The sequence below is a fragment of the Oreochromis niloticus genome, linkage group LG8, assembly GCF_001858045.2.
Source record: "Oreochromis niloticus isolate F11D_XX linkage group LG8, O_niloticus_UMD_NMBU, whole genome shotgun sequence".
Lineage (NCBI taxonomy): Eukaryota > Metazoa > Chordata > Actinopteri > Cichliformes > Cichlidae > Oreochromis > Oreochromis niloticus.
Genome location: NC_031973.2, coordinates 27,698,195 through 27,725,872, shown reverse-complemented (window position 1 = coordinate 27,725,872; position 27,678 = coordinate 27,698,195). Strand labels below are relative to the sequence as shown.

Here is a 27,678-nt window from a genome sequence, read left to right as displayed (position 1 = left end):
TATTATTTTCCCACCCTCATCTACAGCCACACCTCGGGCTAGTGAGGAAAGGTTGTGGATATATGTTGCACCTACAGTGCAGCCCTTTATAAGCAGCAGAAGATGGGTAGATAAACAGTTATTAGTCATCCATGTATCTCTCTCATACTAGGCACCGGGCTGTAAACTTGTTCCTGCAGGGCTATGAAAAGTCCTGGATCGAGACAGAGGAGCACTACTTTGAAGATAAACTCATAGAAGACCTCGCTGTAAGTTAATTTCATTTAAAAAAAAACAAAACAAGTGGAATTCTTCTGACTACTCTGGAATTTTTACTTGTTTTGAAGGCAAATTATGTGTTAATTTCTTCAGTGTATAGCAGAGTTTTAGCACTTTGTGAATGTGTGTTGATTTCAGAAACCAGGTGAACAAGAGCCATCTGAGGAAGAGGAGGGGCAGAAACACAAACACATAGATCCCCTGCATCAGCTCATCCAGCTGTTCAGCAGAACAGCCCTAACAGAAAAATGGTGTGTATTTTACACACTACCTGTTAAAAGTCCCTATTTTTCCAGTTATTTGTTGCAGTTCATGTCGTTAAAGTCCAATGAATAGCTTGAAATGGTACAAAGGTAAGTGGTGAGCTGCCAGAGGTTAGGTTACCCAAAACTGAAAAATAATGTACATTTCAGAATTATACCAAAAGGCCTTTTTCAGGGACACAACATGAGTTAACAATTCAAAGCTGTTCTGCAGCAGTGAAGGTTGATCAAGCCTTGAAAGCTGCTGCTACTAATTCCTACAGGTGTTCCAACTTGGATTAATTCCAACCCCCTCTGTCTGCATAAAGCAGTGTTGAACACACTGTGGTGCCATACCCTTGTGAGCATCAGCTGAACAGTACTGTACTGCAGTAAGTAGTGTGTTGCTACAAAAATGGTGAGAAAAAGACCATTAACAGTGGAAGAGAGAGAGACCATCATAACACTTAAAAATGTAGGTCTGTCCTGACAAAGAAAGTCAAAGTGTCAGTGAGTACAGTTTCCTTCACCATCAAACGCACTGAGAAACAAACTGTGACAGGAAGAGGTCTGCAGACCCAAAGACACGACTGAATCACAGGACAAGGTTCTGAGAGTTAACAGCTTGTGTGATAGGCAGCTCACAGGACAACAGCTTCAAGCACATCTATCTCAAGGAGCTTCGTGATGTAGTCACCTGAAATGGTTTCATTTCACAGGTGTGCTTGTCAGGGTTCATTTGTGGAGTTTCTTGCCTTCTTAATGGGGTTGGGACCATCAGGTGTGTTGTGCAGAAGTCAGGTTGGTACACAGCTGACAGCCCTGTTTGACAACTGTATTAATTTATAATATGGCAACAACCAATGAGGTAAGTAAAGAGAAATGACAGCCCATCAGTCAGTCTGGGAAATTGCTAAAACTCTGAATGTGTCCCCAAGTGCAGTCACAAAAAAACGCTATGACAAAACTGGACCGCCCCAGGAAAGGAAGACCAAGAGTCACCTCTGCTGCTGAGGATACATTCATCCGAGTCCCGAGGCTCAGAAATCGCAAGTTAACAGCAGCTCAGATTAGAGCCCAGATAGATGCCACACAGAGCTCCAGTAGCAGACACATCTCTACATCAACTGTTCAGAGTGTGTGAATCAGGCCTTTATGGTCAAATAGCTGCTAAGAAACCACGACTAAGGAAAAGCAACAACCAGAAGAGATTTGTTTGGGCCAAGAAACACAAGGAGTGGACATTAGACCAGTGGAAATCTGTGCTGTGGTCTGATGAGTCCAAATCTGAGATCTTTGATTCCACCCACCGTGTCTTTGTGTGACGCAGAAAAGGTGAACGGATGGTCTCCACATGCATGGTTCCCACTGTGAAGCATGGAGGAGGAGGTGTGATGGTGTGGGAGTGCTTTGGTGGTGACACCATTGCTGGGATTTTTTTCAAAATTGAAGGCACACTGAACCAGCATGGCTGCCACAGCATCCTGCAGCGACATGCCATCTCATCCAGTTTGTGTTTAGTTGGACCATCATTTATTTTCCAACAGTACAATGAGCCCAAACACACCTCCAAGCTGTGTGAGGGCTGTTTGACCAAGAAGGAGAGTGATGGAGGCCTGGCCTCCACAGTCACCTGACCTAAACCCAATGGAGATGGTTTGGGATGAGATGGAGCACAGAGGGAAGGCAAAAGGACCAACAAGTGCTCAGCATCTCTGGGAACTCCTTCAAGACTTTTGGAAAACCATTTCAGGTGACGACCTCATGAAGCTCATGGAGAGAGAATGCCAAGAGTGTGCAAAGCAGTAATCAAAGCAAAGGGCGGCTATTTTAAAGAATCTGAAATATAAAACATGTAAATATTCATCAAAATAATGAAAAACTATTAAATGAGAAGATGTCATTTCAGTCAGTGGTGCACCAAAATTATTTTCCTTAATACAGCTATAATTGTGCTAACTTTGGTGAATGTGTTTGTTTTTGCAGTAAACTGGATGAGGATCATCTCTACATGGCCTACGCAGACATCATGGCTAAGGTATCTGTTGCTGAGTACCAACACTAAACACTTTTGAATTGAAACTCACATAGCTGGCTTAGCATAGACGGTAAAAAAACCTGTTATTGTTCTGTGTGCTGTTTATGTCATCGACCAGGGATGATGCTTTTGGGCTGATGGATTACTTGCAGGTCGCTGTACTGCCTAATCAAATCACTTATTGCAACTGGCACCTCCCCTACCTTCAGTGTAGAATAGTTTAGTGTGGCCTGAAAAGCTAAGAGAGGAAAAAAGAAATTAAAAACAGATGCACCAAACTGTGGCAAATTAACCAAATGTTAGCAGCTGCACTGTTAACAGTAGCACTAGCAGTTTACTAGTAACTAGTCTTCTGGATGGTAGAGTTGTTGTTGGTTTAGGACACTGTTAATATATCACTGCTTAGTGATTGCAGTCCGAATTGGGTCTGCTGGGTATATTTCTTCAGACACTTCATGCTGTCAAGGCCGGGAGAGCAGTACGTGGGAGTGAACATAAGTGCAGACACAAAACAGAGCGGAAATAAGATTTCACAAGTTTTATTGAAATCACAGAATAAACTATGGTGAGACATGAATACGTGGCAGGGAAATCTCTGACGAGGAGTCTTGCAGGTGGCTCTGGAGGCGGGTAGCCCTCTGAGTGTTGAGTGAGTGAGTTGGGTTCCAGCCTTGTATTCTAGTAATGCAGAGGAAGCAGCAGGCAGGAGGACAGGCAGGTGAGAGCAGTGAGTAATTTAAGTCGAGAGAAGCAAGTTGCAGAATGAAGCTGGGATTTGACTGTGGAGACCAGCGTCCAGAGGAAGGAGTAAGGTGGTGACTTGACGAGATTGCTAAAGGCACAAAAGAGATCAAGTACTTGGCATGAACAAAGAAACGAACTGGTGAAGAACTGATGGCAACACTGGTTTTAAATACTGTCTTGCTGAATGCCACAGATGGAAAACGCGTGGAGAAGTGTAGGTGTTGAACCAGGGCTCCACCCCAAAAGGCAGATGCAGAGCGCAAGGCCAGGACAGAAAACCACTGAACACTGACCTGGATCATGACATATATAAACACAAAGAATGGTGTGTTTAGCTTTAGGATCAACCAAGTTCCCGAAAATAAAAAAAAAAACTGTTTGTGGTGAACACCTACACATCGAATAAAAAATTAAAGCATGTGAGACTCAATCTCACTGCACACTTTGCCAGGCAAAGTGTGCATGGATCTGACAGACAGAAAGATCTGACAGACATGCTCCTAATGAGAAGACGGATGGTGTCCTGGGGGATCTCCTGCCAGATCCGGACCAGGGTATCACCGAACTTCTGGAAAAGTTGAGGTGTTTTATTGGATCTATGTCAGCCGAGCATGGGGGGCAGTTAGTGGTATCAGGCATTGTCATTCCGAAGGAACTACATGCATACTCGAGCCACATGAGGCCAGGCATTGTCAGGCACCAGGAGGAACCCAGGATCCAATGCATCACCATAGGGTCTGATGTGAGTCCAAGGATTTCATCCCATTACTTAATGGGAGTCAGGGTGCCATTACCTAGTCTGTTAGAGGTTTGTGCGTCTGTCCATGGATATGCCTCCCCCAACCAGTCATACTGAACGATGTTACAGGCGGCATAATGTTCTCCACAGCTTCTCTAGACCCTTTCACATCTGTCACATGTGCTCAGGGTGAACCTGCTATCATCTGTGAAAAGCACAGGGCACCAGTGGTGGACCATTCTGGTATTCTACGGCAAATGCCAGACGGTGCTGGGCAGTCAGCAGAGGGTTGACAAGAGAAGCTCTGTCCCCAGGCCACCATCATAAAGTCGTTTGTTGATTGTTGATCAGAGACATTCATGTCAGTGGCCCCTTAATTTACCGTTCGATCTACCCTCACCTATAGTCACGAGCTGTGGGTAGTGACCGAAAGAACGAGATTGTGAATACAAGCGGCGGAAATGAGCTTCCTCTGAAGGGTGGCTGGCCTCTCCCTTAGAGATAGGTGAGAAGTTCAGCCATTCGGGAGGGGCCCAGAGTAGAGCCGCTGCTCCTCCACATCGAAAGGAGCCAGTTGAGGTGGTTCGGGCATCTGACAAGGATGTCCCCTGGGCGCCTCCTGGGTGAGGTTTTCCGGGCATGTCCCACCGGGAGATGGCCCCGGGGCAGACCCAGGACACGCTGGAGAGATTATATCTCTCGGCTGGCCTGGGAACGCCTTGGTGTTTCCCCGGACAAGCTGGAGGAGGTGGCTGGGGAGAGGGAGGTCTGGGCTTCTCTGCTTGGGGAGATGGATGGATGGGCCTTCTGCAGGTCATTTTGTAGAACTCTGGCAAGTTTCATCTTGTTCATCTTTGCACAAAGCAGCAGATACCGGCCCTCCCCATCATTCGTAACATCTGGTTTAAAAAAACAAAGATGGTGACACCGAAAATACTCAGTTTGATGCCTCAGTGCTTTGGAACTTCCCGTCGCTGATGTGGCTATATCTATCCGAAGTAATCAGTCTGTAGTTTGTATGCTTTTTTCACCTTTCTCCCTTCCTTCAGAGTTGCCATGATGAAGAGGATGACGATGGAGAAGTGAAGAGTTTTGAAGTAGGTGATCAATCGGTCTTGAATCTTCCACTAGTCTCCTCAAGTTTTTAGCAGTTTCATTTTTAGATGGTCTGCAATGATATGTGTCACCTTTCTAACAAAGGAAAAAGAGATGGAGAAGCAGAAGCTGTTGTATCAGCAGGCTCGGCTGCACGACCGTGGCGCTGCTGAGATGGTGCTCCAAACCATCAGTGCTAGTAAAGGTAAGTCTTGCCTATCGCCCCTACTCTTTACTGTAACTCAGCGGTGGCAAATATATTATGGCCCTTGTGATAGAACCAGGCTGTCCAATCCCTATGCCTGCTTACTCATTGATGTGTTAAAAGTAATTTGTTCTGGATATGACTGTTTGGGAGCCTTCTCGATTTTTCAGTTGATTTTTTTCTGTACTTCTCACATTATAACAATATGTGAACTGTAACCGATAATAATCAGGATGTGTTGATACCTCTCTGACATTCTGGTTTAAAAATATCCTGTGCAAAACATATTAGTAAAATAATAAAAGTTTTTGTTTGTGTTAGAATTCAATTGTGCCTTGTATAAACAAATTTAAAAAGCTAACAAATGCTAGTGATAGTCATTTCACGTGGGTGTTCCTCTCCTCCAGGTGAGATGGGTCCCATGGTGGCATCTACTCTGAAACTGGGCATAGCTATTCTCAATGGTGGGAACTCAACCGTACAGCAGGTAATGCTTCGCTACTTCACTGTTATTTATATTGACTGCTGGATTATAGCTATATTATCTATTTTCAAATGTTATTTATACAAAGCATATTCAAGGTTACTGGTACGTGTGAAATATAATGCATCTATTCCACTGAAATTTAAAATTTTTCTCATAGATTTTTACCTCTCAGTTGTAAAAGGTTTTGTCATCACCCTGGGTGGACAGGCAACGTGGACACCTACGTTTGTGAACTTGAGAATGATGCAACATAGAATTTTGAAATTGACACCATGGGTGTATCTATTAAAGATATCAGATGAGTTCAAATCTCAGTAACCTTGGCTTCAAGGTCGGGGTTCAGAGGTCAAATTTTATGAAAATCTTGAGAATGCAGCGACGTAAGGGCTGAAATTGATACTATGGTGTACTGCAACACACCTTTGTGTTATGTTGCCCAGCAAGACACACAGTGTTTTAAGATGCACTGTTCTTTATTTACAATTTAGCCTTTCCGGGTTGTTATCACCAGATTTCTCACTGAAGGTGCCTCCTCATATGCAGCCATCTGCTCTCAGTTCCTGTCCCTCCTCTAGGTCCTGGCACTGCCCCTGAACCCACTGCACCACCCCTCCCCCGCAGCTGAGGCACAGTCCACGGCCCACCACATAGCCCTACAAATTCCCCTGAAGCGAAAATCAGCCCCGACTATGTGGGCCCTGGCCTGTGGATCACCTTGAACTTATAAGGCTGGCAAGCCAGATATGACTGGGTGATCTAGGCATTGACATCTTTCATGTGGTGGAGCCACTGCAGCGGGGCACGATCTGAACAGAGGGTAATTCTGCATCCCAGGAGGTAATAACGAAGAGAGTCCACCACCCACTGGATCGCCAGGCACTGCCATGCTCTACCTGGTTTCTTGTTCTGAGAGTTTCCAACTGATGTAGACAGCGCGATGGTCGATCCCTCTTACTTGCTGGGATGAAACATCCCCCAGCCCTCTGCTCAACGTGTCAGTCTGCAGAACACAAGGGAAGAAAAAGTCCGGCGCGTCAGAGCCTTCATTACCTTACACTGTCTGGCACTGCTCCGTCCACTGGACAAGATCTGGTTCACCCTTTTAGGGGAGATCAGTCAAGGGACTGGTGACCTCCGCAAATGTTGAGATGAACCAACGATAGTAACCAGTCAGCCCCAGCAACCGCTTCACCTCCTTTTTGGCCCCGAGATGCGGGCAGCTTGCAGTGGTTGTAGTTTTCTCCATTTGAGAATGCAACTGCCTGCCTCCCAGGTGGTACCCCAGATACTGTACCTCCCTCTGTCCAACCGCACACTTCTTCATGTTGGCCGTGTGCCCTGCCTGCCCCAGGGACTCCAGGGCTGCAGGCCACCTGCTGCATATGATTCGATGTCACCATGGATGGTCCATGGATCTATGGATGATCATCCAGCTAGGCAGTGGCGTATGCAGCATGTGGACAGCATCCTGTCTGTGAAGTGCTGGAAAGTGGCTGGGGCTCTGAACAAGCCAAATGGAAGTGTGACCATTTGGTACAATCTGTATGGACTGGAGAAGGCCATTTTTTTTGTCCAGAGACAAGTCTGCCAGTAGCTCTTGATTAAATCCAGCATAATGATAAAACGAGCAGTACCTAACCAATCCATAAGCTTGTACCTGAGGCATGGGGTAAGTGTCAAACTGTGACACCTCCTTCACCTTGTGGTAGTCCACGCAGAACAATATAGACCCAGCTTTCTACACCACAAAAACTATGGGGCTACACCAGATGTTTTGTGACTCTTCTATCTCCAGGATAACAGCCAATTCTTTCTGAATAATTTGTCTTTTCTGCTTAGGCAATCTATAAGGGTGTGAATGCACTGAGACCCCAATGCACATCTCAAAATGGTACTCTGTGAGAGTGGTGTGACCATGCAGGGGAGAGCCTGCAACCCTGTCCGACTGCACCTTTTCATAGTCAACATCTCACACTCACTCTGTGACCAATAGTTCTTGCCGCTTGGCAGGTAATTTTGAGATGGATAAAGGGAGCAATACAAGTACTTTAACTCCCAGTGAAAATTATCTCAGCCAAGCTCCCCAATTGTACAGGTGAATGGCCTGGTAAATGGCCTGTATTTGTATAGTGCTTTACTAGTCCCTAAGGACCCCAAAGCACTTTACACATTCAGTCATCCACCCATTCACACACTGGTGATGGCAAGCTACATTGTAGCCACAGCCGCCCTGGGTGCACTGACAGAGGCAAGGTTCTGTCAGTGGTGCCACCGGGCCCTCTGACCAACGGGTGAAGTGTCTTGCCCAAGGACACAACGACCGAGACTGTCCAAGCCGGGGCTCGAACTGGCAACCTTCCGATTACAAGGCAAACTCCCAACTCTTGAGCCACAATCGCCCCTTCTGCTGCTGATGTTCCTGGGCCTGGATCAGATTTTCTTGTCTTAACCTCCCCAACAGGTGTAGCTCTGCTGTCAGGTCCAGAACATTTCATTCTTTGCCAGGTTTGGACCTCCACTTCCTTCCACATCCTTCCACTTTTCCTTAATTAGGTCCAACACCCCCACGACTTCCTGCTGAACAGTAACTGAAAAAGAGAAAATTCTGTGAAGGCCCAGGGATCCTCCCAGACTGCAAAAGATGAGAGTCTAGCCTGCAATTTCTATTTCGCTCATCCTAATGAATACACTTAAAAATTATAGACTTTCCAGTCTAGTTAAGATAAGATAAGATAAGATAACCTTTATTAGTCCCACACATGGGAAATTTGTTTTGTCACAGCAGGAAGTGGACAGTGCAAAAGTTATGAAGCAAAAATTAGAATAAAATAATAAATAGTTCAACCGCTCTACCAACCCGTCATTCTGAGGGTGATGGATTCTTGGCCAAACATATTTGATGGACAGTAATTAAACAGTTCTTTAGTGTACAAGACATGAAGCCCTGGTCAATCAGTATCTCTTTCAGGATGCCACTACTTCAGAATATCTGTTGCATAATCCACCAAAAGTAATACAAAGTGATATCCTCATGCACTATGGTGAAATGGCCAGATGAGATCCATGCCAATTTGCTTAAATGGACCCTCCATTAGTGGTAATGAGTACAACAGCTCTCTTGGAATGGCCGGCTGGTTCGATAGCTGGTATCCTGGGCTGGATGCACACCACAGGCGCACATCCCCTCAAATGCCAAAAAAAAAAAAAAAAAACAGGCCATGATTTGTTCCCTTTTTCTATTGCATGTGACCAGTAATTGGGTTATAATGAGCTGCCTGTAAGATCATTTCTCAGTGGCTTTTCTGCACCATCAACTGGGCGTGCCTGCGTGGAGCCCGAGTCCACCAAACCTTGCGAATCCGATAACTTGAGTCTGTACTCACTTGGCACCTTACCAGAGTACTGTATACTCCTGGACCAGAGGAAGTCGCTGGAGGGCCAGTGACATGGAACACTCGCCCCATCTCCATCAGCGGGCACTCCCAGTGGACATGTCCCAGCCGCAACTCCAGCACTCCTACCCCAACAAATGTGCTGCTCTCGTTGAGGGAAGCAAGAGAACCCACACAGGAAGAAGCGTCATTACATGTTGGTGTCATTAAATGTTGGTGTCATTAAATGTTGGTGTCATTAAATGTTGGCAGCCAGTGCACTACAGCTGCTGGCTACAGTGGGACCTCACGAGGCCTCCTCCTCCGGGCCTGGACAAGCCAACTTGCTGCCAGCTGCGGTTGCCACACCAGCTCCTGCGGCGCCAGGTGATCCTCAGCCAGTATCACATGAAAATGGACCCCGTTCCACTTTTCCCACTGTGAGCCACCTCGTGAACTTCTCCAATGTTAGCATATTCAGCAGCCTTTCCCCTTCATTGTGCCAGTCTGCAGGCACCTGGCCACCGCCTTATGGAGCCACCTGGCATAGGCAAATGGCCAATCCCTCAGCTCCATCCAGAACCAACAGGAGTGGTCTTAGGGTGGTGAAGCAGGTCTAGGATCACTCAATGAACATCAGGAAAGTAAGTTTTTGCTACAACCAGAAGGCTAAGTGCTGCCATCTGGGCCTCCCTGATGATCTCCAACTCTGTTGGCCAGCCTCCCATCACACTGCCCTCTAAACCAACTGCACCACCCCTCCCCTGCAACTGAGCCACAGACCCCACCCTTCCACACAGATCTACTAAAAATCTCATACGAGTCTGAACCTCATTGACCTTGACCTGAAGGTCAAGGTAAGAGGTCAAGTTTTCTGAAAGTCTTGTGAATGTATTAATTTGAGAAGTAAGTCATCCAGGACTTTGACACTGATAACATAGGAGTAGTAAAAATCTCGGACAAGTTGACCTCAAAGTTAGAAGTCAGAGATCAAGTTTTTGGAAAACCTTGCGAATCCGATAACTTGAGAAGAAGGGGATGTAGGATTTTGAAATACATACTGTAGGTGTATCTACTAGGAGGCTGAGGGGTACCACCACCAGTATTTTTATTTTAATGACAGATGTAGACTGTTTTTTGTCAAATCTGAATAAACTCCAGTATCTTATTGTGCTTTCACTGTGTCATCTTTAACAGAAAATGTTAGATTATTTGAAGGACAAGAAGGACGTGGGCTTCTTTCAGAGTCTGGCTGGTCTCATGCCGTCATGCAAGTATAAATAAGATTTCCTATTTCAGGGCTGAAGTAAGTATTTGTTGTCATAATGTAGAGGGTCTAACTCTTTGTTGTGTTATGTGAAAAAAGAGAGATGTGATAAAAGTAGTTTTCCATGCACCAAGACATCTCCACTGCCTTCTATACTGTGTTATGCCATCTTGAGCAGTAGTGAAGATATGTAAGGATACTCTTTGTAAACTTAGATTCAGCTTTCACTACTGTCGATCTGGTCACCAAACCTACTGGCTTACAACTTTCACACCTGTCTACCACTGGGTCAGTGACCTTCTGACTAATCGCGTCCAGATGGTTAGATTAGGCCCCTGCTTCTCTTTCACTGTCACATTGAACACCAGCATTATTAAGCTGTGTGTTGAACCTCCTTTTACATCCTCTCTACCCTCTGCATCCCAATCAATTTCCACATTACAACTAAGTTTGATGATGAGAAGACTGTGGTTGGCACATCTCAGAAGAACATGTGACAGCCTTTGTAGATGAAGCCCCAGGATGGGATACAGAGAACAACCCTTAGCTCTACCAAAACCAAAGAACTCATGATAGATTACTGGAGGCACAACAAATATCATAACCAAATACACATTGATGGAGACTGTGTGGCAAAAGTTCCTGTCTTCAAGTTTCTTGGTATACAAGCTTTAGAGAATCACTACTGGTCCAGAGAAAGCACTTATCAAGGCACTGCAGAGATTACACTTCTTGAGAAACTCCCCCTTCATTGCCATTCTGCATCTCTGTAAGATGTGCTGACAGCTAAGTAGCAGACAGAAAATCCCTTCAGAGGATCTTAAAGTCTTCCCAGAAACTAGCTGTACTCTAAACTCGCCTCTTTGGGGAACTTTCAGCTCTCACTGCCTTAGCAGAGAAGAAAACATGATTCCATTTTGCACATTACCTGTTGAAGTTACTGCACTTCGGCAGACCATTCAGGTCCCTGTAATCATGAACAAACAGATTATGAACTGTTTCTGTTCCAGAACCATACTAGAACTGAACTCTGCCAAACACTTATCTTGATTGACTGACCAGCAAAACAGTAGTTACCTTTGCATTACAAGTACATGCTTCACTCTACCGTAGTGCAGTAATTCATATTGTATTAAATTCTAGTTATTGTGTTCTCTTGTACTGTTGTGTGTTATATTTCATATCATTATTTCTGTTATATTTGCCAGCACCTTCTGCAAATTTGGTTGTACTTTGTGCAATGTTATGAATCTAATCTAATCTAGCGGGCAACTTTGTGTGCTCAGCACTTTTGTAAGTTTTTCAAGGAAATGGCAAACTGTACAAACTCTTTTAGCAGGGTTTAAATTATTGTTGTTTCTCTGAAAATATCATCACCATTGATCCAGCAATGAATTTTAGTACAATTTTGCACTGAATAGTTTAAAATTCAGACAGCAATATGTAAAATATTTCAATAATTTAATTGCATCTTAAGCATTTTAGCTAACAAAGAAGCTTTGTAATAGTAAAAGACCATCACAATAAAGAAGATATCAAGAGCTCAATGCTTATTTATATGTTGAGGTTGTTGTCATTTTGGCTACAAAAGTTTTACTTGGTTCTATTTGCTGACAGTATTCCTAGGAAGGTAGTAAAAGGCACAGTTGTAGCAGAGAGAAAAAAAAGCCACCAAACAACTCAAATAAACCAGATGTCAATTTTGGAAGAGTGTATGTCAGCCTGACTGAGCAAATGTACAGACCATACACACATAAAGGAGATGGATAATGGGGCATTCAAGACAACAATGAAATAAAAACATTGAAAACCACATGAGAGACCAATATTCAACATAAACCAGGAATAAAACTGCTGGTCAGAGACTTGCACATATGGGATAAATTCACGGAAAAGGAAAACACTCATCAAACAAGGGCAAGGCAAGAACACGAATAGAGCAGAAATGTGATGGATGTAGTGATTCACACTATATTTGTCTTTGTTTTAGTGTTCTGGATCTAAATGCATTTGAGAGGCAAAATAAAGCAGAGGGACTGGGAATGGTGACAGAGGAAGGATCAGGTAAGATTCCCTGTGTTTATACCTTTTGGACTAATTTTGAAAAAATACATTTACAAAAACCAAACATTATCAAACATTTCTTTTTCCGGGATGGAGTTGATGACCTTAACTTTCTATTTATTGAAAGCATAGAGAATGTTAATATTAAAATACTTAACTTATCTAGGTCTAGTTAAAATATTTAATTAACCCAATGATGATCAGTGTAAAGCTGCTTTTAAAACAACACAATATTCTGAAATAACCTTCAACACTGTAGAAACACTAAGATTGTAGAGAGCCACCATTTATTTTTCACATTGCTCGTTATAATCAATAAAAAGGTTTTTGGTTTTTTTCCTGTGTAAATGAGGTGGTAATTCAGTGTTGCTGGTTCGCGTGCATTATCAAGTATGATTTCTGATGTACAAGCGTGCTGATGATTTGTCTTGTACATCTCTTGTTTGTAAACATTACAAAGACTTTTCAAACCATAAAAAATGTCACCACTCTTTCCAACTCCATGAAAAAAGTACAGTATTCCTCTTAGTTTGATTAGTAATATAGTAGTCAACACATTAAAAATTATAATTTGATTATCTAAATATAAAAATGTATATTAGTGTTACTGGCAGTGTATTATACAGTGTTTCACCTTGTACAGTGCGCCTATCCCTGAAGACTACTTTAAGAAATGATAAGAAAGCTAGATTTTAGGCTACGTTGAAGACTAAAAGTCATACCAAATATTGACTTTCAAAATGATTAATACTGTACAAACTGTTTTTGCCTGTCTTTCTCCCTCAGGACTTTTACATAGTACTGTAAATGCATATTATTGATGACAAAAACAAATAAAAAAGGTTCTGGTGGTATATTTTTATACATTTTAGGTTTTCTTTAATACATATTTTTTTTATTCCACATTGACGAAAAAAAGAGCTCTTTTCCCTATATGTAATCTTTTCCTTTCTTTCTTACTTTCTTTCTTACTTTCTTTCTCTGTTTCTTTCTTCCCCCTGTTTTCCTGTTCTTATTTTGGTTTACTGCACTTTCTTTCCTCCCTCAGTCATCACTCATGAGCGTGGTAATTATGCTTCTGCCATTTTCTTGTGTGTTGGTTGGCCTCTCTCTCTCTCTCTCTCACACACACACACATGCACACACACACACACACACACATGCATGCACACACACACACACACACATGCATGCACACACACACACACACACACACACACACACACACATGCACACACACACACACACACATGCACGCACGCACACACACATGTTGTGTCAGTTCTGTCCAGGTCCTGAGTGTGGACCTCCAAAGAATGTTCTCAACCTGCTCAGTGCTTGAAGCAACTTTTTTTGCTTCAGCCATTCTAGAGGTGGCCAGTTATTACCAAAGTCTTCTTGGTGCTTTTATAATACCTCTGGGTCTGTAACGGATCTTTGTAGAAGATCTGTATTGAAGATATATAAATATTACTCCCCTTGTAATTTTAAGGGAAAATGTATCTTGTCATTCTTTTTAACAATAAGCAAACTCATTATGATACTTTGATGATGAAGAGTTTTAAAAAATAAATAAATTTAAAAAGAAAAGAAAATCAAGACAAGGCAGAAGTGGTGGATTCACAGTCTTCCTGCCACAACCTGCTGACCTATGGCTCCCCCTCATGATTTGTACAGTGTCTGGCACATTGTGGAAATTAGAAAATGACTAGTAGTCCCCCAGCACAGCACACCTCCATCTGCCACCCACACCCCGAATCTTACAGTTAAACTTATGTCAGCTGATTGTTGTGTCTCAGTACTGGAGATTGTATCGTGCTGGTTGTTAATTGTTGTGAATTGTACAACTCCCCTCTGTGTTCTCAGCCACAATTTCTGTCTGTTTCTGGCATTCAGGGCTGCAATGAATAGATTGACTATGTCTGACCAGATACCAAATGAAATTGTAGACTAGACCTCTATCTTAATAGAATAGAATAGAATAGAATGCCTTTATTGTCATTATACAGCTGTACAATGAGATACAGAGCATCTCCTACTCAGTGTAAACATGTTGGGGGGGGGGGTGTACAGTTCTGCAGCACTATATACATATGGACAGTATTAACATAGGGAAGAAGATGTATATATATATAAAATGTACAATTTACAAACCGTAAACAATATGTAATAAATAGTGTTATGTATGTACAGTTGAGTTATTGCACATGGAATTGGTATAAATAGTGTTTATGTATATACAGTTATTGCACATAGAATTGGTATAAATAGTGGTGGTCCATAGAGGAAGTGGGAAGTGGGGGCTGTGTTATCGGTGCATGTGTGAGTTCAGGGTGGTTATCGCTTTGGGGAAGAAACTGTTTTGAGTCTGTGGGTTTAGTGTTGATGCACCTGTAGCGCTTCCCTGAGGGAAGCAGGCTGAACATGTTGAAGCCAGGGTGGGAGCTGTCCTTGATGATGTTTGCTGCTCTGCTGAGGCAGCGGGAGGAATAAATGTCCATCAGGGAGGGGAGAGGGCAGCCGATGATCTTTTGTGCTGTCTTGACCACACTCTGAAGCCTCACTCTATCTGCCTTGGTGCAGCTGCCGTACCATACTGTGATGCAGTAGGTTAGCAGGCTCTCAATGGACGAGCGGTAGAAGGTCAGCAGCAGGTTGGAGTTCAGCTTGTACTTCCTGAGGACTCTCAGGAAGTGCAGCCGCTGTTGGACCTTCTTGATGACCGCTGAGATGTTTTCCGTCCAGGAGATGTCAGCAGAGATGAGGACACCAAGGAACCGGAAGGTGTGGACCCTCTCCACACACTCCCCGTTGATGTAAAGGGGGGCTAAGTCAGTGCTGTGTCTCCTGAAGTCAACAATGAGCTCTTTGGTTTTCTTGGTGTTCAGTGCCAGGTTGTTTTCTGAACACCAGGCTGCCAACTTCAGGACTTCCTCTCTGTACTCTGCCTCGTCTCCCTTCGAGATGAGTCCGACTACCGTGGTGTCATCAGCAAACTTGATGATGAGATGTTGTTGTGGGCCGGACTGCAGTCGTGGGTGTAGAGAGAATACAGGAGGGGGCTCAGCACACAGCCCTGTGGGAGCCGGTGCTCAGTGTGCGAGTGGAGGAGAGATGAGGGCCGAGTCTCACAGTCTGGGGCCGGTTTGTGAGGAAATCCTTTATCCAGGCACATGTGAGAGGAGGGAGGCCAAGATTGACCAGTTTGTTGATGAGGATGTCCGGGATGATAGTATTAAAGGCTGAGCTGTAGTCCACAAAGAGCATTCGGACGTAGCTCTGCCGCTGCTCTAGGTGACTCAGCACAGCGTGGAGGGCTGTGGCGATGGCGTCTTCTGTGGATCTGTTTGCACGGTATGCAAACTGGTGGGGGTCGAATTCTGGGGGAGGTAATCCTTGATGTGTTGAAGGACTAGTCTCTCAAAGCATTTCATGATTACCGGTGTGAGGGCCACAGGGCGGTAATCATTCAGGCTGGTGATGGGAGACTTCTTCGGCACTGGGATGATTGTGGCTGATTTTAGACAGGATGGGATGGCTGCCTGATCCAGTGATAGGTTGAAGAGTCTGGTGAAGATGAGGGTGAGCTGGTGTGCGCATGCTCTTAGTACCTTGCCAGGTACTCCGTCTGGACCGGCCGCCTTCCTGGGGTTCACTGCTAGGAGCACACGTCTGACATCGTGCTCCGTTACAGTGAGTGGAGCGGCACAGGAACCAGGTGAGGATGAGGATGGGAGCAGGGCTGAAGCAGATGAGTGTTGCTGTTGTGGTGTTTCAAAGCGGGCGAAGAAGCTGTTTATTTCCTCTGCCAGCTGCACACTCGAATTCTCTGTTTTCGCAGTGCTGCCTCTGTGGTTGATGATGTCTTGCATTCCCTGCCACACCTCTCGTGTGTTGTTGCTGGACAGGTGGGACTCGATGTTCCTTTTGTGGTCTGACTTGGCTTTTTAATCCCCCTTTTCAGGTCAGCTCGAGCAGCCCTGTACAGAGCTCTGTCACCTGACCTGAAGGCAGCATCACGGGCTTTGAGGAGTGAGCGGACCTCGCTGGTCATCCAGGGTTTTTGATTTGGGAAAACCCGAATGCTTTTGTCCACTGTCACATTTGCAGTACAGAACTTGATGTAGTCCAGTACTGATCCTGTGAAAGTTTCTAGGTCCTGGTGTTCAAATATGTCCCAGTCTGTCTCTGTGAAGCAGTCCTGCAGTTTGGAGAGAGCATTTTCCGGCCAGGTTGTAACAGTCCTTGTGGTGGGCCTGGCACTGCGCCTGAGGGGGTGTAGGCTGGGGAGAGCAGGAGGGAAAGATGGTCGGACTGACCGAGGTGGGGAGGGGTATGGCTCTATATGCATTCTTGATGTTGGAGTAAACATGATCTAGAGTGTTTTCTCCTCTGGTGGGACATTTGACATGCTGATAGAACTTTGGGAGTACAGTCTTTATGTTGGCCTTATTAAAATCACCTGCAATAATGTGAACACCATCCGGGTGGGCCCGCTGCTGTTCGTTAATGGTGTTCAGCAGGATAGAGAGCGCCGTGTTTACGTTGGCATCGGGTGGAATGTACACGGCCGTGATGATCACTACTGTTAGCTCTCTCGGTAGAAAAAAAGGCCGGCATCTTACCGACATGTACTCGAGGTTCGGGGAGCAGTGACTGTTTATAATTGTCCGTTGTTGCACCAGCTTTCATGCACGTAAATACAGAGCCCTCCCCCCCTGCTCTTACCGGAGTCCTTTGTCCTGTCCCAGCGGAGCAGAGTGCGGCCTGCTAGCTGAACGCTAGCATCGGGTATTCCCGGGTGAAGCCAGGTTTCAGTGATAATCAAGGCACAGCAGTCTCGAACATAGCGATTCCCACTAGTTGTAATTCCAGGTCGTCCGTTTTTGCACGAGGGATCTGGCGTTGGAGAGATAGAGGCTCGGCAAAGGTGGCTTGTGTGGTTTGTTTTTTAGCCTCAGCATAATGCCGGACCTACGGCCCCGCTTTTGCTTCCTCTCCCTCCGTCTGCGCCTCCGCCTAGTCCCGATAACAATCCACGGGAGCCCGGTGGTCTCGCTATGTGATCTGGGATGTTGTGCGTGCGAAGAAAGTCCAGTGAAACAGATGTTTGATGCTGGTCACCGATGTCTATGAGACTCTGGCGGGTGTAGCAAACTTTGAAAGTAGAGCCGATGGTGCAGAAAAAATAAGAAAGACATACAAACTAAGCAAACTAAACAAAAAAAGGAGTACTGAGACGGAGAGCCGTAAGCCGCTGCAACAGTGTGCGCCGCCATTTTATTATTTTACACATTAAGATTTTAGAATAAGGTATTGTATGTCTAGTGAAAGGTGTCACAGGTCATCATAAACCTACAGACTGTTATCAGTAATTTAACACAAACAGTGCCGCAGCTTTCAGCTCAACATGTGTTAAAGCATCGTTCAGCTCCCTGCTTTGGTCTGCAGCTTTCCAGTTTGGGTTTTAAACATTAACATTCACCAGGTCACCCAGCAATTAGGGATAGGGTTAATTTCATTTTAGACACATGGTAAACAAACCTTTCAAGTCTCTTACATATTTTTTTCACCTCAAAGTTCTGATATAATATTTTTAAAAGGTTACATGTATATAGTTGTTGAAAAGAAAGTACGCCCCCTTTGAATGCAAAGATCATAATTGTCCTTATCAGGTTCTAAAAATATTTAAATACAACCTCAGATGGACATCACATGACATACTGAATGATGTCATTTATTTAACAAACTGTAAGACAAAATGCAGAAGCAGCGTGTGATTATTGGATCTGCAATAACTGACAAGAAATAAGCAGGAAGGTCCTGCCACGGCATTTCAATCAGAATGGATTCTGGACTTTGACTGGCCATTGCAAACCTTGATAGTTTTGTTTTTTAGCTGTTCTCTTGAAGATTTGCTAATGTACTTTACTCATTAACCTGTTACATTGGCCCTGTTTGGGCTGTCAAACAGAAGGCCTCCCAAATATTTGACTCGAGAGTAGTGGTATACAGAGGAGTTCATGTTGTCTGCAAGGTGCGCTGGTCCTGTGGCTGCTAAACAAGCCCCTTCACCGCTGTGCCTTTAGTAGTGGTATGAAGCGTTTGTGTCGATATGTTGTTTGGTTTCGCCAGATGTGCATTATGGACTGATATCTCCAGTTTGGTCTTGCATGTCTTAAAAACATTCAGCCTCATTTACAACAGTGTGTATTCAGAAATCAGTGATTCATCAGTGGTTTTGTGCCTGAATTTGTTTGTACTATGTGAACATCCATTCCTTAAAAAATTGGCAACTATTTTGAGCGTTTCCCACTTCCGAATAGTCTCTGTCACTGCTGTTTCCACTGATGTTTCCTCTTTGGCACTGTGTTAATACAGATATGAAAGCTCCCAACAAACCATCTGCCAAAACTTCAGCTTTTGTAGTCATATTTGACAATGATCAGTTAATAAATTACACTGGCTTCGCAGCACCTGGCTGCTAATTACCCTTAATCCTAAAGATGCGCTTAGTTCTAACATAAGTTTACTGTGGTGTATCACATCGTTGAAAAGCTGAGTTTGATTTCTTTAGCCAAAACCAGGCCTTACTATAGTCACACCTGTTTCCAATCAAGAAATCGCATAAATAAGACATCCCTGACGAAGCAGAGTACACCAAAAGATCATCAAAACCAGATATCATGCCGCCATCCAAGGAAATTTAGGAACAGGTGACAAAAAATGAATTGAGATCTCTCAGTCTCGCAGCAACAACTCATCTAAGCAGTAACAAAGACCCCAGACCAACATCCAAAGAACTGCAGTCCTCACTTGCCTCAGTTAGTATTCATGACTCCATGATGAGAAAGAGACTGGGCAAAAATGGCCGGCATGGCAGAGGTCCAAGACAAAAACCACTGCTGGTAAAAGGAACATAAAGGCTTGTTTCAGTTTTGCCTGAAAACATCTTGATGATTCCCAAGACCTTTGGGAAAATACTCTGGGACTGACTAATGAGACAAAAGCTGAACTATTTAAAAGGTGTGTGTCCTGTTAGATCTTGTGTAAAAGTAACTGTGGGGATCAGGGAGATATTTTGCTGCTATTTTTATAATCATCATCATTACCTTTGCATTAATAATTAATATTGATATTGCATTCAGATGTTAAACATACTGGTATCATATTAACTGTTATTACAGGTGCAGTGATAACCACTTTAAACTGTTGAGTTGAATTTATAATCTTAAATGCTTTTGAATGCTTTTTATAATCTCAAATGTTTATATGCAGATTACATTACTTATAAAAGAAAGGCCTAACGCTGAGTATACTCTGTGCCAAAATAAGACAGGAAACTGCATGCTTTGCAAAAGCGAAACCGAAAGCAGAGTCTAAGTGCAAGCTATTTTGAGGAGCTGTTTGGATGATGCTATTGAATAACCAGGTTATTCTTTATTATCTTTTATTCATTTATATATTTTGATTAAGCTTTTAGTAGAGGTTCTTGATTAAAACATTATTCAGTAGATTACATATACATAGTTTCAGTTTGGTTATTACATATATGAGAGTGGCTTCTGTCTCTCTGTCTGGTGAGAGGTCAGGAGCTAGTCGGCGAGGTGAAATAGGGTGCAATTGTGGTTAGCACACACACACACACGTAGACACCCACACACACATCAGTTAGAGAGAATCATTTATAGGTGAAAGTTAATCATATTTGCTTGTGACTGCAATTGTGCCTGCAAAAGTACCGTTTGTTGCAGAACGTCTGCTTGATGTTCCAGAGAGACAAGCGGGCGTCCGGTGGCGACAGGAACACCTGCCGTGAAGACAAAGTTCTTTTAATTGTGTTAAAGGTTGTTAACAGAACATTTGTGGTTTTGAAACTTCTCCATGTCTGGTATTGTTTGACGTATGAGGGGCTTATAATGATTTGCTTGTGATCTATTGTGAAAGGTGACTTTTAGGTCAGAGTGGAGGCACTTGCAGCAGCGACAGCACAGGATGTGACGATCAGATAAGGGAGAATAGAGCGGGTGACAGAAACATGTGCAGAGGCGTGAAAGCAGCGTTTTAAGACTATTAAAATGCTGTGGACTGAGATGAGTGATGTTCAAGAATATATATGAGTAAAAGTCCTGAACATGATAGCTTGACCCGAGTTTGAATAAAGAGAAAATTGATGAACATAAGTTGGGGAAGTGTAGTAGGGAGAAAGTGTTTTTTATCTTTACAGGAGAAGATTTCCACGAGAGAGGGACTCAGAGGAGGAGTGACCCCACATAATGTATGGAGAGAGGAGTATTAGGAGTAGAAATTATTTTACTGCTATTGTTCATATTACCATTGTATTAAAATTAATAGTGATATGCATTCAGATGTTCAAACATATGGGTATCATAGTAGCCTTTTTTACAGGTCCAGTAAGAACCACTTTAAACTGTTGAGTTGAATTATAATCTTAAACGTTTATAGGCAGATTACATTGCATTATATGAAGGCTCACCTTTGAATATAATCTGGCCTAAAACTCCTGAGAGGAAACTGCAGGTTTGCAGAGTGTGCTTTGCAGAAGTGAAACCGAAAGCAGAGTCTGAGTGCAAGTTATTTGAGCAGGTTATTTTGTATTATCTTTTATGCATCTATATCTTTTGATTAAGCTTTTAGTAGAGGTTTTGATTGAAACAGTTGTTTAATACATTTTACATATAAGTCAAGATATTACACACTGGTTGCATAAGCGAAGAGGTGAAATAGGGTGCAATTGTGGTTAGCACCCTATTTGTTAGCACACACTCACATACAGGCAGGGGGTTCATTTGTGAAGGTGAAAGTTTAAGCATGTTTGCTATGACTGTATTTCTGTGTGTACGTGACTGTTTGATGAAGAAGCAGTGCAGGATGTGAGAGCTGAGGTGGCTTGCGGGAAACCACCTGGGAGAAATGGAAGCCAGTGTCCTTTAATTGTGTCACAAGTTGTCAAAAAGAACATTTGGTTTTGAAACTGATGCATGTGCTGACGTGGAGAGGGCGTCACTAAAACACCTCGATGCATAAACTAATGCTGTGTCTTTGTTGAGATGAGATCTGATGCTGTTTGTACACAGTGGAACATCTCCCACGCTGCGTTGTTTCATTAAATCATCGTTTGACTCCACCTGGCAGGATAAGTGTTGTTTTTAATTTCCTTGTGCTCCCTCCTTAATAAAATGAACCTTAACACTAGTTACAGTCAACTATGACACCTTTTGGAATTGTAACACCCCAATTTGCACTGCACAACTGAAATATGTGCATTTCTGCTCTGGTCAACCTAAGAACCGCTGAGCAATAACATTCGTGATATCCAAAGTCCTTCTCTTCTTCTACTTCTATAAAATATTATTCTGTGGTACTCTTAGCTTCATATGTTCTCCTCAGTTTGTATACTGTAGTTTTATGAAGCTACTCTTCTTGTCTAGCTTTCATAGATCCTCTCCAGCTAGATAAGGCACTGCATCCTCCCGTTCCCCCTTTCTGTCTCCTCACTGCTGCCTTTGTTGTGCTCTTCTAGTACTGTAGGAAACACATCTGATTGCTCCATTCTGGCTGATTATTCCTCTTAGCTAACAAGCATGCAGCTATATCTGCAGCCATAAACTTCTAAAACAAATAAATCTCTATTGTTTGTTTATTATATTTTCTACTTGTTTTTCATTTTTGGGCTGTTTTGATATTGCTTTTTCAGAAAATCACAAGCTTTCATTAACAAATGTTACTAAGCTTTACAAAACCAAACAAAAAAACAAAGCCCTACTAGTGGTGCCTAGAGTCTGTCATATTCCTTACACAACAACAAAATATTGAAGATTTGGACACAATACACATTGTTAAGCTCTTCTAATCCTGCCCAGTACTGGGGTTAGACATTGACTGACCAGCAGTTCTTCGCATTTATCACCGTGAATATGAGTGTTGAAAAAATATACATCTCTGATGTCCTGTTACTACCGGTGACAAACATTAACAAAACAAACAAAAATGCATAAAAATCAATTATCAAAGACAGTAATGGATTCAATCATTTTATAAGCTATGTATTTATTTAGGCATATCAGAAAGCTGGTTGAGGATTATGAATTGTCCATGCTTTGACTTTTTTAGTGGAGCAACATGAACTTGATGAACATGTGGTAAGCCATGAGCATATAATTAAGGGTCCCTTCACACACAGTGCTGCATGGTACAGTGTGTGGACACAGCATGATCAACAGTAAACTTACAGTCTGCTCCAGTGCCCAATGACAGAATGTTATTCTTTTGTTTTTTCAATTTGGCCTCTTACAACCCCACAGTGGATTTTTAATCACATGACCAAACTGTCTAGACGTTTACCTTTAATTCCAGGAGTTTAACAAAAAACTATTTTATACTTAGGTCCATAAATCCATCAGTAATTTCGGTCAGTAACTGCCTGAAGTCTAGAACCCAACAGACATCACCAAATGTTTCTTCCCTTGAGATCCACCATAGTCCATTACTTCCGCTGCCTTCAGTTACTGCACATGTGTGAGTCTTTCACCATTATGTTTTTAATTTAATAAATAAAATACATATAAATAAAACTGCTGGGTTAAGATCAGGGGACTGACTTGGCCGTTGAAGAATATCTCTTGAATATTGAGAAATTCTTGGGTTTCTGTCATGATCCGGAGTCCGTGACTCCGTGTTTATGTTTTAGTTTATTTATTCTGTGGTTTGGTTATCTTGGGTGTTTGTACTCTTCTTTTCATGGTCATGTTCTATGTTCTGTGTCCCCAGTCTGTGTTAAGTTGGTGTGTTATGTCATTACGTGTATGTGTTTCCTGTTTTACTTTGAAGGTCCGTGTCTGTTTTCAGTGTGTTCAGTTTACTTTTCCCCTGTTCGTCAGGTCTGATTATTCCAGCTGTGCCTCCTTTTGTGTCTCATTCCTCGTTATCCTTCTGTTATTTAACTCGTGTCTGCCTGTTAGTTGCTGGTTCGTCTGTGTTGTTCCTCCATGTTCTCCTGTGTTCTCCCTGCATTCCGTTTCATGTTTCAGGTTTTTTTTGCTTAGCTTTCCCAGTTTAGTTACTCTTAGGTTTTGGTTTTTTGTCCACCTTATCTCCGTTTTGTTCACTCTTTGGTTATAAGCTCGCTCACACTTAGCAGTCTGCATCTTGGGTCCATTTATATTTAACACGGCCTGCCTCGGCACCCCGTGACAGTTTCTTTTGTGGTGAGGTCTTATCAATTTGCTCTGCAATGCTTTCCAACAGTTTGCAGTATTTGGCTGATTTGAGCAGAGTACAGCCTGTACACTTCACATTAATTCTGCTGTTTCTACCAGTTCCATGGCAGCCCCATGCCAGTGCACTGTATCACATTTGATGGATGTTTTTTGGATCATGAGCCGTTCCTTTGTTCTCCATACTTTCTTTCCTCATTTGGTACAAGTCAGCTAGGTTCATCTGTTTAAGACTTATACGACCGGGATGGACGATGTTTTCTGTCAATGTTCTTGCTTCTCTTCTTGGTGTAACCAGTGGTGTGCACTTTATTTGATTTACTGACATGTAAATTGACATGATAAGGGTGTTTACTACGTGGCTAGCTTTTGAATATGTTTATCCTCAAGGTTTCTAAGCCAAGAATGTGATATTCTTCAATGACCAGTCTCTCACTTGATTCAACCGAAGGAGCATTTTATTTACCGAACAAAAAAGTGAAGGCTGAAGAACACAAACAAGCAGTAGCTGAAGGCAAATCAAGTATTTAGTGATCTACATTGTTTGACTTGAGATCCACTGTGATGGTGGTATAAGTAAGTAAAGTGAGAAGAACATGTGTCATTGTTCAAACTCTTGGACCAAACTGTAATTCAACTCAACACAGCAGCTCTGTTTGTGAAAATGTTCCTCTTTGCACAGGGGCTTCATTCAGCTTTCTGATTGTTCTGAAGTCTCCACTTTGGTGCTGTGTTCGATTTTCGTTGTCCATCGTATTCAGGTCAGCACGTCTTTAAGCTTATTGAAGTGTAGATTTGCTGCAGAGTTCTTCTTGCCAGAATAAGTCGTCAACTTGTTTGATTATTGTATCCACCACCTGTACCTATATGAATCGTGCATTATAAACATGAAAGGGCGTAGACATGGTCATATTAAAAGTAAAACATTCTTTAGGTTTCTTCTTTTACCCTCAATCCATTAATCCTTTGTATTTTTGCAAGTTACTTTGAATATAGAATAAGAGGAAGCAAGGAAGTCATCAGAGTGAAAAAATTCTAGACCTGCTACCTGTCATGTATTGTACATCATATTTTCTGAAGTTTTCTATGTACAAGGTCTCAAAAGCAGAGTGTGCTAAAGGTCGGGGGGGAGCTGACTGTCTGGATGACAATGGCAGGGTGCATCCCGTTGAAGCCTGGCCACTTGAGGAGAGATGACGCATAGAGAGGAACCCTCATTTGGTACAGCCTCCTCAGAAAAGTAATAAACGTTTGAGGGACAAGCAGAGGCCAGATGGCTGCAGTCGGCCTTTCAGAGTTAAGAGTCTGTCACTCCAAGGTTGACTCAGTTGAGCTGATCCTCATACTGTTTCCGGAAACAGTCACCAGCGGGAAAAACTCCCAACAACGTTCCTGGTACATTTTCCATACGTAAGACTCCTTAAAGACAGAGAGCAGGTAAGGAGGGTTTGCTTCATGTGTGTTACATTTAAAGTGTAATTATCACATCAGCTTTGTTCATTATGGAAATTAGTACTAGCATTGTAACCTCTAGGTACCTACTGAAATGAACAAAGCTAGCCTAGAACCCAGAGTGCCATTAAAGCCGACCCCAGCCCAGCAGTCAGACCTGATCTTCAACAGCTAACAAAGGCAGTGATGTGCAGTCAGGGTGCAGCGTCCGTTTCTATGTGTTCATGTTCTAAAGCAGAATCCCTGTGGTGATCACTTTAAAGTATCTTTGTGCTGGTTTTCATTTTTGCATTGTGCTGTCGGCTTTGTGCTCATGCCTAAATACTACAAGAAAGCTCATATTGTGTGCTCAATGGATAGTGATTTTGTTGTGTGTGGGACTGTAGCCTCAGGTTTATATTGTTAAATGGTAATTATAAGACAATGTGTTCAGGTCATTATACGGAGAAACAGAAAAGTAACATAACAAGTAGTGCAACAAATGAATTTCTCTGGTGAGTAATTAAATAACATACTATATTACTTTTAAGAAAAGTGTTCTGGTAATATTTGTAATCTGTTACTTATTTGAAAAATGATCCCAGATATGATCACAACAGGGAAATGCTTTAACATGCACAAACATTTGACCACAAAACATGCAATTAATATGCACAGATGTAATGTCTTTGATATGCTGCTTAGAGATGGTGACTCTCCAAGCAGAGCCAATCAGAACCCAATGAGAATCAATAAGAGAATTGATAAGTGACATCAACAGTGGTATTGAATTTGCTAAATTTGTATAACTCATCCCTTACTACAAGCCGTTTTTGTCTGAATCACACATTATTTGATCATTTGATATGCTGGGGTTTAAAAGCTCCTGAGCTCATACCACAGAAGTGAATGCTAGAAGCTAACTAAGAATATTTTTTAAGCTTCCAGTTATACTTTAAAAACTGCACTTGAAGTAGCGGAAAAACTTAAACAATTTAAAAGAAAACCAGAGTGACCAAAAGAAGGAATCCAGCAAAAGGAGAGTAGACGATCACTACAGATGCACCCACTGACCAGCCATGGACTGGAATTGGTTGATCTCCAATGTTCTCCACCCTGATCAGTGACCAGCCAATCAGCCCCTGCATAAAGCCCTGCATTTTATGCATCACAACAGGCATTAAAGGTAAATCAGACTGAGCGGCATAAACTAACATGTCAATAGTGTGAAAGCGCTTGAGTTGTGCTTATATGATTGGGCCTGGGTCTCCTTCAGTGTATGAAAAAGGCAAGCCTTCAACATTCACCACACCTTACACGTTGTTGTTTAGCTTGGAGACTTGGATTCCTTGACTGAAAACTGCTGAAACTGCCCTGTTGTAGCACTCATTCCCAGTGACGATTCTGTGAATGTCCACAGTGTAATCTCAGGGTTCACAGAGCAAGTGGTCAAAACAGGACTTCTGGAACGTGATCCAGAAATAGCACCCATGATGGAATATCATCAGTATATATCCAACAAAATGATCTTGAGGGAGACTGGCCAGTTTTTAGTTTTAAACAAACCTCATTACTAAAAGACATTTATGAAAAACTTCTATAAAGTATTCTGCTTTAATCACATAAGATACAAACTGATTACAAGTTTGTTTGAGGCCCTTGTTTAGGAATTAGTTAAACATTACAGGAAATGTTATCCTTTGTATTTGATCGAACATACAAATATGACCAGAGGTGATTTCAATGTTCCATACTGAGGCTTTAACAATGTAAGCAGCCATTAAAAAACTGTTACTGGCAGAGAGAGTGGAAAGGTGTTTTACCTGGCCTGTGCTCTGTTTCATCTTTGTTGATGAGATACATCAGAAAGAATCTGAAGCGCACACACACACACACACACACACACAGTTGTTAGAAAACACAAACAGTATTATCATTGCATATATCAGTCACACAGCATCAGTGCCAGATGTTACAGTAGCACTTGCTGGCTGGAGGCAGTTGTGTATTCTTGCCTGTGTGGGTTCTCTGAGGCTTCCTGCCACATTCAAAGGACATGTTTGTTAGATTAATTGGTGATTCTGGCCATAGCGTGAATGTGCATGTGAATTGTTGTCTTCTGAGAGACTAACAACCTGTCCAGGTTTGCCCCACCTCTCTCCTAATGACAGCTTGGACTGTACAACAATTTTAAGAAACTTCTACATAAAGCATTATACCTAAAATGAGGGCTGGCTCGAGACACAGTACTGTATTTAGGGTTAAAGTCAACAGACATTTGAAATTTGGTTGTATTTTCTATTACAGCTCAAGAACGTAAGTGGCCATTTCCAAGTTATTACTACTCAGTTACCAAAGTATCCAAGTAGTATCATGGTAGCAACTGTGGTTACAGTTGAGTAATGCCACACTGAAATTTATGTAACTGGATAAGAAGTGTCCAAACACTGGATAATAATGTGGAAATGCACCTCGGTGTAACACAAATGCTGTGGTACAA

At 42.7% G+C, this 27,678-nt stretch overlaps 1 protein-coding gene and 1 long non-coding RNA gene across 2 annotated transcripts in view; one reads left to right on the top strand and one right to left on the bottom strand.

Moving 5' to 3' along the window:
- The window catches only part of ryr2a (ryanodine receptor 2a (cardiac)), a 267,874-nt gene that overhangs the window by 173,578 nt on the left and 66,618 nt on the right, over window positions 1–27,678 (top strand). Inside the window, exons 81-86 of the mRNA XM_025909791.1 lie at window positions 152–248; window positions 397–509; window positions 2,487–2,538; window positions 5,071–5,118; window positions 5,222–5,321; window positions 5,729–5,808. Coding sequence (XP_025765576.1) covers window positions 152–248; window positions 397–509; window positions 2,487–2,538; window positions 5,071–5,118; window positions 5,222–5,321; window positions 5,729–5,808 — 490 coding nt within the window. The remainder of the gene's footprint in view (window positions 1–151; window positions 249–396; window positions 510–2,486; window positions 2,539–5,070; window positions 5,119–5,221; window positions 5,322–5,728; window positions 5,809–27,678) is intronic.
- On the bottom strand, window positions 6,697–22,363 carry LOC112847686 (uncharacterized). Its single transcript, XR_003221404.1, has 3 exons — window positions 21,725–22,363; window positions 9,491–9,495; window positions 6,697–6,708 (listed from the first exon to the last, which is right to left on the bottom strand). It is a non-coding gene; the product is annotated as an uncharacterized LOC112847686 (long non-coding RNA).